General features: G+C 48.6%; 1 protein-coding gene across 3 annotated transcripts; it reads left to right on the forward strand.

Annotated features, from left to right (window-relative positions):
* Positions 1-7782: 7782 nt before the first annotated feature.
* On the forward strand, positions 7783-10839 carry APOA5 (apolipoprotein A-V). 3 transcript variants are annotated; one of them, XM_011982100.1, is made up of 4 exons: positions 7783-7823; positions 8312-8392; positions 8506-8617; positions 9139-10839. In XM_011982100.1, exons 2-4 carry the CDS (start codon positions 8344-8346, stop codon positions 10076-10078), a joined length of 1101 nt encoding a protein of 366 aa, XP_011837490.1. In that variant the 5' UTR covers positions 7783-7823; positions 8312-8343; the 3' UTR covers positions 10079-10839. The 3 variants fall into 3 exon arrangements, with proteins under 3 accessions (XP_011837490.1, XP_011837482.1, XP_011837501.1); XM_011982092.1 differs by having other exon boundaries at positions 8336-8392; XM_011982111.1 differs by lacking the exon at positions 8312-8392 and having other exon boundaries at positions 8506-10284.
* The last annotated feature ends 280 nt before the right edge of the window (positions 10840-11119 follow it).

Genomic DNA, 11119 nt, shown 5'->3' on the forward strand with positions numbered 1-11119 from the left:
ATGGAGTTCAGGAACACCAAGTGAAGACTGCTACCTCACAGTTTGCATCTGAGTTCTTAGAAGACAAGACTGAAGGAGAACAATTTGTAACAAGATTTACTTGGCCTGGGTGTGGTGGCTCATGCCTGTAATCCCAGTACTTAGGGAGACTGAGGTGGGTGGATCACCTCAGGTCAGGAGTTCGAGACCAGCCTGGCCAACATGGAAAAAACCCCACCTCTATTAAAAATACAAAAATTAGCCAGGCGTGGCAGCATACACCTGTAATCCCAGCTACTCAGGAGACTGAGGCAGGAGAATCGCTTGAACCCAGTGGGTGGAGGTTGCAGTGAGCCGAGATCGTGCCACTGCACTCTAGCCTGGGTGACAAAGTGAGACTCTGCCTTAAAAAAAAAAAAAAAAAAAAAAAAGACTTACTGTTAAGAAGGAGAAGTCACTAATGTTGTTTTAAAGAACAGGTCACAAGAGAAAGACTCTAGAAGATCTCACTTGGTGCATATCAAGTGTCTATTTGAGACCCATATACTTGCTTAATCCAGGTGTTTCAGGCAAAGCTGCCGCCGCTGAGCAGGAAGGAGTAAGGTACCTGCTAACCTTTACCAGTCTACATTTTAAAATCCTCCTTACTCCACATCCAGATTGAGTCAGCAATTCTTGGATAGTAAAAAACAAAAACACAAAACAAAGTAAAGGGGCAACTCTCTTGAAAATGAAGCTGTCCACAAACACTGTGATACGAAATGACAGTCAAGGAAAGAGCAGCACAAACAAGTTCACGTGGAAGGAATCTGTTCAAAGTCTTTGGATTTAAGCACGAGTTCCCTAAAAGCTCTTACTCACAGAAGAAATTAGATAATAAATAGGATGGAATTCTTTAAGCTTTCATTTTGTTTTGGGTAACTCTGTTGCCCAGGCTGGAGTGCAGTGGCGTGACCACGGCTCACTGCAGCCTCCACCTCCCAGGTTCAGGTGGTCCTTCCACCTCAGCCTCCTGAGTGGCTGGGACTACAAGCACGTGCCACCATGCTAGGCTAATTTTTGTAATTTATTTTAGTTTTCTTTTTTTTGTTTTTGTTTTTGTTTGTTTGTTTGTAGAGACAGGGTTTTGTCATGTTGCCCAGGCTGGTCTCAAATTCCTGGGCTCAAGTGATCCTCCCACCTTAGCCTTCCAAAGAGCTGGGATTACAGGCATGAACTACTGCACCTGGCCAAGAATTTTTTAAAAATCACTATCTGGCAACTCTCAGGATAATATTTGACTCAGGCAAAGATCATCAATGAATGATAAAACCATTGGGTGAAACATTGTTGCAGAATGGGATGCTCACACGGCTTCAAAGTATTGCTCCACAAATTACTTATCAATAACTTGAAAAACCAGGCCAGGCGCAGTGGCTCATGCCTGTAATCCCAGCACTTTGGGAGGCTGAGGCGGGCGGATCACAAGGTCAGAAGATCAAGACCATCCTGGCTAACACAGTGAAACCCCGTCTCTACTAAAAATACAAAAAAATTAGCCGGGCGAGGTGGCGGGCACCTGTAGTCCCAGCTACTCAGGAGGCTGAGGCAGGAGAATGGCGTGAACCCAGGAGGCGGAGCTTGCAGTGAGCAGATATCATGTCACTGCACTCCAGCCTGGGTGACAGAGCGAGACTCCGTCTCAATAAAAAAAAACTTAAAAAACCAAACTGTACTAACCATGGAGAAATCTGGTTGTTATCACTTTAACTGAGTGACCAAACTTAGCATCACTAAATAGAGTGCAACCTAATGGTTCATGCCTCCAGCTAGGATGCAGTAATAAGGGCCAGATATCACTGAGTAAGTATTTTTGCCAAAAATGTTTAACCTTAATCTAATCATGAGAAAATAATCACTCAAATCCAGAATGTGGCACATTTTACAATATATCCTCCTTGCACTCTTCCAAAAAAAAAATCAATGTCATGAAAACAAACAAATGGTAGGGTTGGGAAGAACTGTTCTAAATTTAAAAACTAAAGAGGGATAACAACCAGATGAGATGTATTAGAGCTTGAATTTAAAGAGACAGAAAAACAACTATAAAAGCGTTTAGGGGAAAATTGGAATATGTAGCATATGTTAGATGACATTAAGGAATTATGCTAATTTTCAAAGGTATGATGTTTTTTTCTTCTGTAAAAGAGTCCTTATTTTTCACTAGGTATGTTGAAGTATTTAGGGTGAAGTGTCATGTTGGCTATAATTATTTCAAATGGTTTCATACACAAAGCACATACCACATACACATATACATATACCTCTGACCAACCCAAATCATGTTCAACACTGAAACTGTAAGATGCCACCAAACAGGGAAGCATGAATGTGTCTTGCGTCTACCCATTGTATCAATCTAGGTTCAGTCAGAAAAACAAAAGCCACTCCATGTATTTCAGGTATGAAAGGCTTTAAAGAAAAAAATTAAAGGTTTATCCAACTCTTGGAAGGGCTGGAGGAGTGACCATCTTGGTTTGCAGTTCAGAAGGAGTGACTCTCAAATGCTCATTGGTAAGTGGCTACAAATGGGAAGCTCACCTTATTATGCCTGCAATATCAATGCATGCGATTCCTAGGAAGGTCATCCAGAAGCGCTTTAAACTCCAAGCCTGTCCATGCTCCTGTCTGCAACTGGCATTGAAACATAACGGCCTCTCCTCTTCCGTCTCACACTGGCTGACTCTAACTTAGGCTCATAGAGAGAATGGATAGAAAATGGATTAATAGTTCCAAGTGTCCCCTCTGCATCTCATAAAAGACCTTAGAAAGGGCAGTGATAATGCCGATTTGCAAAAAGACAATCCAACGCAGTTGTATTTTACAGCACAGGCTCTTTAAGTTTGGGTTATCAGCAAAAACCCATTAGAGTATGAGAAATTTCTTTTTAAATTGTGGCAAAATATATGTAATATAAAAATTACCATTGTAGCTATTGTACATTGTAGCTAAGTATACAGTCCAGTAGCATTAAGTACATTTACACTGTTGTGTACCACTATCTGGCTCCAAAAATCTTTAATCTTCCCAAACAGAAACTTGTACCCATTAACCAATACCTTCTCCTTCCTCATTTCTCCTAGAAACCAGAATTATACTTTGTGTCTCTATAAATTTGACTACTCTGGGTACTTCATATAAGTGGAATCACAGTATGTGTCCTTCTGTGACTGGCTTCTTTCAGTTAGAATCATGTCTTCAGCCAGGTGCAGTGGCTCACGTCTGTAAACCCAGCACTTTGGGACGCCAAGGTGGGTGGATCACGAGGTCAGGAGATCGAGACCACCCTGGCTAACACGCTGAAACCCCGTCTCTATGAAACATACAAAAAATTAGCCGGCGGGCTCCTGTGGTCCCAGCTGCTCAGGAGGCTGAGGCAGGAGAATGGTGTGAACCCAGGAGGCGGAACTTGCAGTGAGCCAAGATCGTGCCACTACACTCCAGCCTGGGCAACAGAGCAAGACTCCGTCTCAAAAAAAAAAAAAAAAAGAATCATGTCTTCTAGATTCATCCATGTTATAGCATGTGTCAGATTTTCTTTTCTTTTCTTTTTTTTTTTTGAGACAGAGTCTCTCTCTGCCACCCAGACTGGAGGGCAGTAGCACAATCTCAGCTCGCTGCAGTGTCTGCCTTCTGGGTTCAAGCAATTCTTGTGCCTCAACCTCCCGAGTAGCTGGAATTACAGGCATGCACCACCACACCCGGCTAATTTTTGTATTTTTAGTAGAGACGGGGTTTTACCATGTTGACCAGGCTGGTCTTGAACTTCTGGCCTCAAGTGATCTGCCTGCCTCGGCCTCCCAAAGTGTTGAGATTACAGGCATGAGCCACTATGCCTGGCCCCTGATTGTCATTATTTAAGGCTAAGTGATATTCTGCTGTCTGTATACATTTTGTTTATTCATTCATCTGTCAATGGACATTTGGGTTGTTTCCACGCCTTGGTTATTGTGGATAATACCACTGTGAACATGAGCATACAAATATCTGCTCCAGTCCCTGCTTTTAACTCTTTTGGGTATGTGCCCAGAGGTGGAATTGCTGGGTCACAAGGTAATTCTAGGTTTAATTTATTGAGGGACTGTTGTACTGTTCTCCACCGTAGCTGTACCATTTTACCTTCCCAACAGCAGCATCCAGTGGACAAGCGGTCCAGTTTCTCCACGTCTTCACCCACACTTGTTACTTTTGGCTTTTATATTATTTTTTAAAAATAACATTCTAATGGGTGTTAAGTGGTCAGAACTGGTTCTTTTAGGAGAAGAGATAGAGGTCAGGGGGATGGCTCACACCTGTAATCCCAGCACTTTGGGAGGCCCAGGTGGGCGGATCACTTGAGGTCAGGAGTTTGAGATCAGCCTGGCCAACATGGTGAAACCCCATCTCTATTAAAAATACAAAAATTAGCTGGGTGTGGTGGTGTGCACCTGTAATCCCAGCTACTTGGGGGAGCTGAGGGATGAGAATCGCTTGAACCCAGGAGGTAGAAGTTGCAGTGAGCTGAGATTGCACCACTGCATGGCCTGGTGACACAGCAAGACTCTATCTCAAAAAAAAAAAAAAAAAGAGTAGAGATAGAAAAGCATTGAGAACACAGCCTCAGCTCAGCTCAGTCTGCCATGGTGGGAAGCCATTAATTCTTCACTCTTGAAACCTTTTCTTCCTTGGTGTAGCAGAGGCTGCAAGTCACCTCTGCAACTTTATTCTTCCCTTCTTTCTCAGTTATAAAATCCCTGATTTTAGAAACATCTTTATTGAGATGTAATTCACATACCGTAACATTCACTACAATTGAATGGTTTTTAGTATATTCACAGATTTGTACAACTATCATCACAATCTAAGTTTAGAACTGTTTTCATCATCCCACAAAGAAACCCCACATCCACTAGCAGTTATTCACTATTTCCTCCCAACCAACCTCCCCTCCTCCCAATAGCCCTAGGCAACCACTAGTCTACTTTCTGTCTGTACCGATTTGTTTTTTCTGGACATTTCATACAAATAAGATTTTACAACATGTGGTCTTTTGTGACTGGCTTTTTTCCCCTAGCGTAATGTTTTGCAGGTTCATCTGTGTTGTAGCAGGTATCAGTACTCCAACCCCTTTTATTGCCAAGTAATATTCCATTATATGGATAGCTCATATTTTGTTTATCCATTCATCAGTTGATGGACATTTGGGTTTTTTCCGTTTTCTTGACTATTATGAATAATGTTGCCATGAATATTAATGCACAAGTTTTTGTGCAGATGTGTATTTTCATGTGTCTTGGTTTTATACCTAGGAGTAGAATTGCTGAGTCATAGGAGAGCTCCTCCATGTTTAACCATTAACGAACTGCCAGACTGTTTTCCAAAGAAACGGCACCATTGTACAATCCCACCAGCAAGATATGAGGGTAGAATCCCTGATTTTTAACTGATCATTGAGCTCAGGCCCATTCAAAACAAAAGATGACATTTCCTAACCTTCCTTACAAGTAGTTCTGACCAGTGGGATGGGAGAAGAAGTTAGGTTTTGTCTTTAAAAGAAAGAGTGGCCAGGCGCCGTGGCTCACGCCTGTAATCCTAGCACTTTGGGAGGCTGAGGTGGGCGGATCATCTGAGGCCAGGAGTTCGGGACCAGCTTGACCAACATGGAGAAACCCTGCTCTACTAAAAATACAAAATTAGCTGGGCGTGGTGGTGCATGCCTGTAATCCCAGCTACTCAGGAGGCTGAGGTGGGAGAATCGCTTGAACCCGGGAGGCGGAGGTTTCAATGAGCCAAGATTGTGCCATTGCACTCCAGCCTGGGCAACAAGAGTGAAACTCCATCTCAAACAAAAAAAGAAAGAAAGGAGGGTACACTCTACACTCTCTTCTCCTCCACCCTGCCCCCTTTCCAGTGGCTGGATGTGGACATGGTGGTAAGCTATCTTAGATCTTGTGGACAAGAGAAACACATAGGGATATTAGAGCCTCTAGACAGAAGGAACTTAGGACCCTGGACAGCTTTGTGGAGCAGTGCTTCCATACCAGTGAAGTTTTGTATGGGAGAAAATACACATTTTTAACTTCCGTAAGCCACTGTTATTTTGGGTCTCTCAGAGCAGCCATATATAATTTAACTAATATATTTTCTTTCTGTGATTCTTCTTTATTTTGATTATACTTCTACTTCTTTGCCCCTCTTTTAGGAGGGAGGTGCTGCTCCAAGCACTAACTCAGAATATAGACCCTCTCCCTCTTGCAATGGTGCCAGCTTGGAGTTCTTTGCTTCCACTGTAGGTGAAGGAAGGAAAAAGTATGGAGAACTCACATCCACTCTTCATTATCCTCAAACAGAAATAACCCATGTTCTTCTGCTCACAGCCCATTGGCCAGAACTAACTGTATGACCCCAATCTAATTGCAAAGGAGTCTGGGAAGTAGAGCACAGTACATGGATCTTTGGAGAGCGTTAATTTTCTCTGCCAAAGGTTTCTTTTTTTGTTGTTTTTTTTGAAATAGAGTCTTGCTCTGTCACCCAGGGTGGAGTCCAGTGGCCCAATCTTAGCTCACTGCAACCTCCCCCTCCCAGGTTCAAGCACTCCTCTAGCCTCGGCCTCCCGAGTAGCTAGGATTACAGGCGTGTGCCATCACACCTGGCTTATTTTTTTTTTGGTATATATGCATACAAAAAATATGCTAATTTTTTGTATATATGCATACATATACATACATGCACATATACACACATATATATGTCCCTTGCAGCCAAGTCTAATTCTAACTAATACAAACTAACTCTAAAAAATGAATATACATTCACCAGGGGATAGGCTATTTCAAGCAGAGGGAAGAGCCTGTATAAAGGCTCAGGGAATGCTGTGGTTTTATGTGGCAGCAGACGAGACTGGAAATGAGTCAGGATGATCCACAGTGGAGGATGAATTAAATGGACAGGAGTGTGGCAGAAAGACCTGTTGGAGGCTATGAATGTAATCAAAGTGACAGACAACTGGTGCAATGATTGTAGTGGAAATGGAGGTGAGGAGATTGATTCAAGACGCATTTAGGACCAAGAGTCGGGAGCTTGTGAACGTGTGTGTATGAGTACAGTAGATGGAGTGGGTGTGTCATCAGAGAAGATCTGAGCATTTGGGCTTGCTCTCCTCAGAGGCCCTGCTGGTGGAGTTCAGCCTTTCCCCATGGGGCAAATCCTACTTTCACTCCAGTTCCTGGGGCTCAGAGTCCCTGGCCCAGATGTCTCTTGCCATCTCATCTTCACCCTGCCTGGCTTCCCTTGCCTGTTCCAGGATTATTTCACAAAGAGGAACGTGGTTGGGTCTTTAACCCTGTGAATGCCAGCTCTCCCCAGGATGCCTGAGGAGCCTGTAGTGGAGCTGTCAGGGGCTGCTCAGGTTCTGGCTGGCAGCTGGACACTGCCCGTCTTGCCAGCTGGGGCACAGTGCCACTGGGTAGTTGTGTAAGAGAGGGGCCCTTGGCAGACATACAAGTTCTTCTCTATTGGTGGGCCAGCCAGCAGGTCAGTGGGAAGGTTAAAGGTCATGGGGTTTGGGGGAAACTGGGTGAGGAGTTCAAACCCATTCCCAGTAAAGCTTCTGGGAAGCACTTCTCTACTGGGGTAGCCCCTGATACCAGGGCACTCATTAACCCTCTGGGTGCCAGGGAAAAGGCAGGAGGTGAGTGCTGGGAGGCAGCTGAGGTCAACTTCTTTTGAACTTCCACGTGGTATTTACTCAGAGCAATTGGTGCCAGAGGCTCAGGGCCCTGGAGTATAAAGCAGAATGTCTGCTCTCTGTGCCCAGACGTGAGCAGGTGAGCAGCTGGAGCAGAGGGATGGGGGTCGCAGTCCTAAGGGAGGGTATCACAGGTGGCCTCAGGGGCGAGCTTGGGGTGGCCCCTAAGACGTCCTCTTGGAACACTTTGGCAGAGTCGTATCTTTGCCCTCGTTATGGCTCAGCGTTTCCCACCATGAAATGGGAGGGAGGGAGACAGGTGGGCAGGGGAGAGGTGGTAGAAGTGGCCTAGGGAGCTGCTCCTGGGGTCTGGGACCTTTGCAAAGGGGTTAGAGCAGCACGCTCCCTGCTACGTGACTGAGGTGGCAGGGGCACGCCCTCTCCCCATGTCTGAGGAAGACACCCCAGCCTCCTTGACTCACCTAGGTCAGTCCTCTTGAGCCCCAACAGCTCTGTACTCCCCAGCCCAAGGAAGGGTTAACAGGATTTCGGGCAGTTGCCCCTGGAGAGGTCCCCTGGGCAAGTCACCTGCACCATGTCCCTTCCTCTGCTTCTTCCCCTAACCAGGCCTCCCTCCACCTGTCTTCTCAGAGCAGATAATGGCAAGCATGGCTGCCATGCTCACCTGGGCTCTGGCTCTTCTTTCAGGTGGGTCTCCGACCCTGACTTCAATGTGGGGGTGTGGGTGGAGGCTGGCCTGAGGGCCCTGTCCACCCTGGGGAGGAGAGCCCAGGCCCTGATTACCTAGTCCCTCTCCGCAGCGTTTTCGGCCACCCAGGCACGGAAAGGCTTCTGGGACTACTTCAGTCAGACAAGCGGGGACAAAGGCAGGGTGGAGCAGATCCATCAGCAGAAGATGGCCCGCGAGCCCGCGTGAGTGTCCAGGGGAAGGGGAGTAGGCGAAGGGAGGAGACAGCTGGACCATGCCATGATGCCCTGCCTCTGCTGCCTCAACCTCTGTGGCCGCTGCTGGGACAGGGGAAAGGAGCGGTGCTAGCTCTGCCCGCAGATCCCGGCCATCCTGGGCTCTTCAGCGCCCTCTGCCTGCAGCCCCCACCTTGACAACTCCATAGCTGTTGCCCCATTGCCCACTGAGGCGCGGGACTTGGGATCAACCCGGAAGACGCCCGCTGCAGTCCCCAGAATCAAAGGATGATGTGGCGCATCTATGTTTATTTGGAGAGTGTTGTAGGTCTGGATTTGCATGTGCGATGTGTTTGTGCTTCGTGCGTGAGGAGTTGTGACTGGCCAGGGTTAGGACAAGAGCCCTCGACTCTGGGGCCAATGCCCTGAGTCCTTGGTTCCCCCAGAGGATCAGTGACCGATGACTTGAGGATAAAGGAGATGATGGGGGCTAGCAGTCTGATGACCTGGATATCTGTCCCCTTCCCCAGGAGCCTGAAAGACAGCCTTGAGCAAGACCTCAACAATATGAACAAGTTCCTGGAAAAGCTCAGGCCTCTGAGTGGGAGCGAGGCTCCTGGGCTCCCACAGGACCCGGTGGGCATGCGGCAGCAGCTGCAGGAGGAGTTGGAGGAGGTGAAGGCGCGCCTCCAGCCCTACATGGCAGAAGCGCACGAGCTGGTGGGCTGGAATTTGGAAGGCTTGCGGCAGCAACTGAAGCCCTACACGATGGATCTGATGGAGCAGGTGGCCCTGCGCATGCAGGAGCTGCAGGAGCAGTTGCGCGTGGTGGGAGAAGACACCAAGGCCCAGCTCCTGGGGGGCGTGGACGAGGCGCGGGCTTTGCTGCAGGAACTACAGAGCCGTGTGGTGAACCACACTGGCCGCTTCAGAGAGTTCTTCCACCCGTACGCCGAGAGCCTGGTGAGCGGCATCGGGCGCCACGTGCAGGAGCTGCACCGCAGGGTGGCTTCACACGCCCCAGCCAGTCCCGCGCGCCTCAGTCGCTGCGTGCAGGTGCTCTCCCGGAAGCTCACGCTCAAGGCCAAGGCCCTGCACACACGCATCCAGCAGAACCTGGACCAGCTGCGCGATGAGCTCAGCAGGGCCTTTGCAGGCACTGGGACTGAGGAGGGGGCCGGCCCAGATCCCCAGATGCTCTCCGAAGAGGTGCGCCAGCGACTCCAGGCTTTCCGCCAGGACACCTACCTGCAGATCGCTGCCTTCACTCGCGCCATCGACCAGGAGACTGAGGAAGTCCAGCAGCAGCTGGCGCCACCTCCACCAGGCCACAGCGCCTTCACCCCAGAGTTTCAACAAACGGACAGTGGCAAGGTTCTGAGCAAGCTGCAGGCCCGTCTGGATGACCTGTGGGAAGACATCACTCACAGCCTTCATGACCAAGGCCACAGCCACCAGGGGGAGCCCTGAGGGTCTACCTGCCCAGGGCTATTCCCAGCTCCTTGTCTGGGGAGCCCTGGCGCTGAACCTCTAGCATGGTTCAGTCCTTGAAAGGGGCCTGTTGGGTGGAGGGCGGAAGGTCCTGTGCAGGACAGGGAGGCCACCAAAGGGGCTGCTGTCTCCCGCATATCCAGCCTCCTGCGGCTCCCCCATCTGGATGCATTACACTCACCAGGCTTTGCAAACCTAGCCTTCCAGTGCTCATTTGGGAATGATCATGAGTTGCTCCATTCAAGGGTGAGGGAGTAGGGAGGGAGAGGCACCATGCGTGTGGGTGATTATCTGCAAGCCTGTTTGCTGTGATGCTGGAAGCCTGTGCCACTACGTCCTGGAGTTTGGCTCTGGTCACTTCTGGCTGCCTGGTGGCCACTGCTACAGCTGATCCACAGAGAGGAGCACTTGTCTCCCCAGGGCTGCCACGGCAGCTATCAGGGGAATAGAAGGGAGAAAGAGGAGAATATCATGGGGACAACATGTGATGGTGTGTGAATATCCCTGCTGGCTCTGATGCTGGTGGGTATGAAAAGTGGGGGCCATGATAGGAGAGGGCAGAGCCCATGTTTCCTGACATAGCTCTACACCTAAATAAGGGGCTGAACCCTCCAAACTGTGGGAGCTCCTTAAACCCTCTGGGGAGCATAATGTGTGCTCTCCCCATCTCCAGCCCCTCCCTCTGGACTCCCAAGCTGAAGCCTAGACTTCTGGCTCAAATGAAATAGATGTTTATGATAGAAGTTTGCCTGGTGTGACTCTCATTTGGACCATGTCTGAAAGCAGTGGCCTCACCACTCTCCCCAAAGCACACCCATCACCCACTCCATTCCCTTGCTGCTCTTTCTCATCGACCCCCTCCCAGTCCAGGTCTGTCAAAGGGGTTCTGACTGGGCTCTGCTTCAGGGATCCTGGCTAGACAACGCTGTCTGTCACACCTGGTGGGAGGGCCTGAGTTACGGACCCTTCCTCCGCACCTGCACTATTCACTAGCCTGCTCCCCACAGGACAGTGTGCATG

The sequence above is a fragment of the Mandrillus leucophaeus genome, unplaced genomic scaffold (genome assembly GCF_000951045.1).
Source record: "Mandrillus leucophaeus isolate KB7577 unplaced genomic scaffold, Mleu.le_1.0 Scaffold1052, whole genome shotgun sequence".
NCBI lineage: Eukaryota > Metazoa > Chordata > Mammalia > Primates > Cercopithecidae > Mandrillus > Mandrillus leucophaeus.

Coding starts and splice junctions, on each gene's coding strand:
- APOA5 (XM_011982100.1), top strand. CDS start 8,344: ATGGCAAGCATGGCTGCCATGCTCACCTGGGCTCTGGCTCTTCTTTCA. Junction 8,393..8,505: donor GGCTCTGGCTCTTCTTTCAG/GTGGGTCTCCGA, acceptor CCCTCTCCGCAG/CGTTTTCGGCCACCCAGGCA. Junction 8,618..9,138: donor AAGATGGCCCGCGAGCCCGC/GTGAGTGTCCAG, acceptor CCCCTTCCCCAG/GAGCCTGAAAGACAGCCTTG.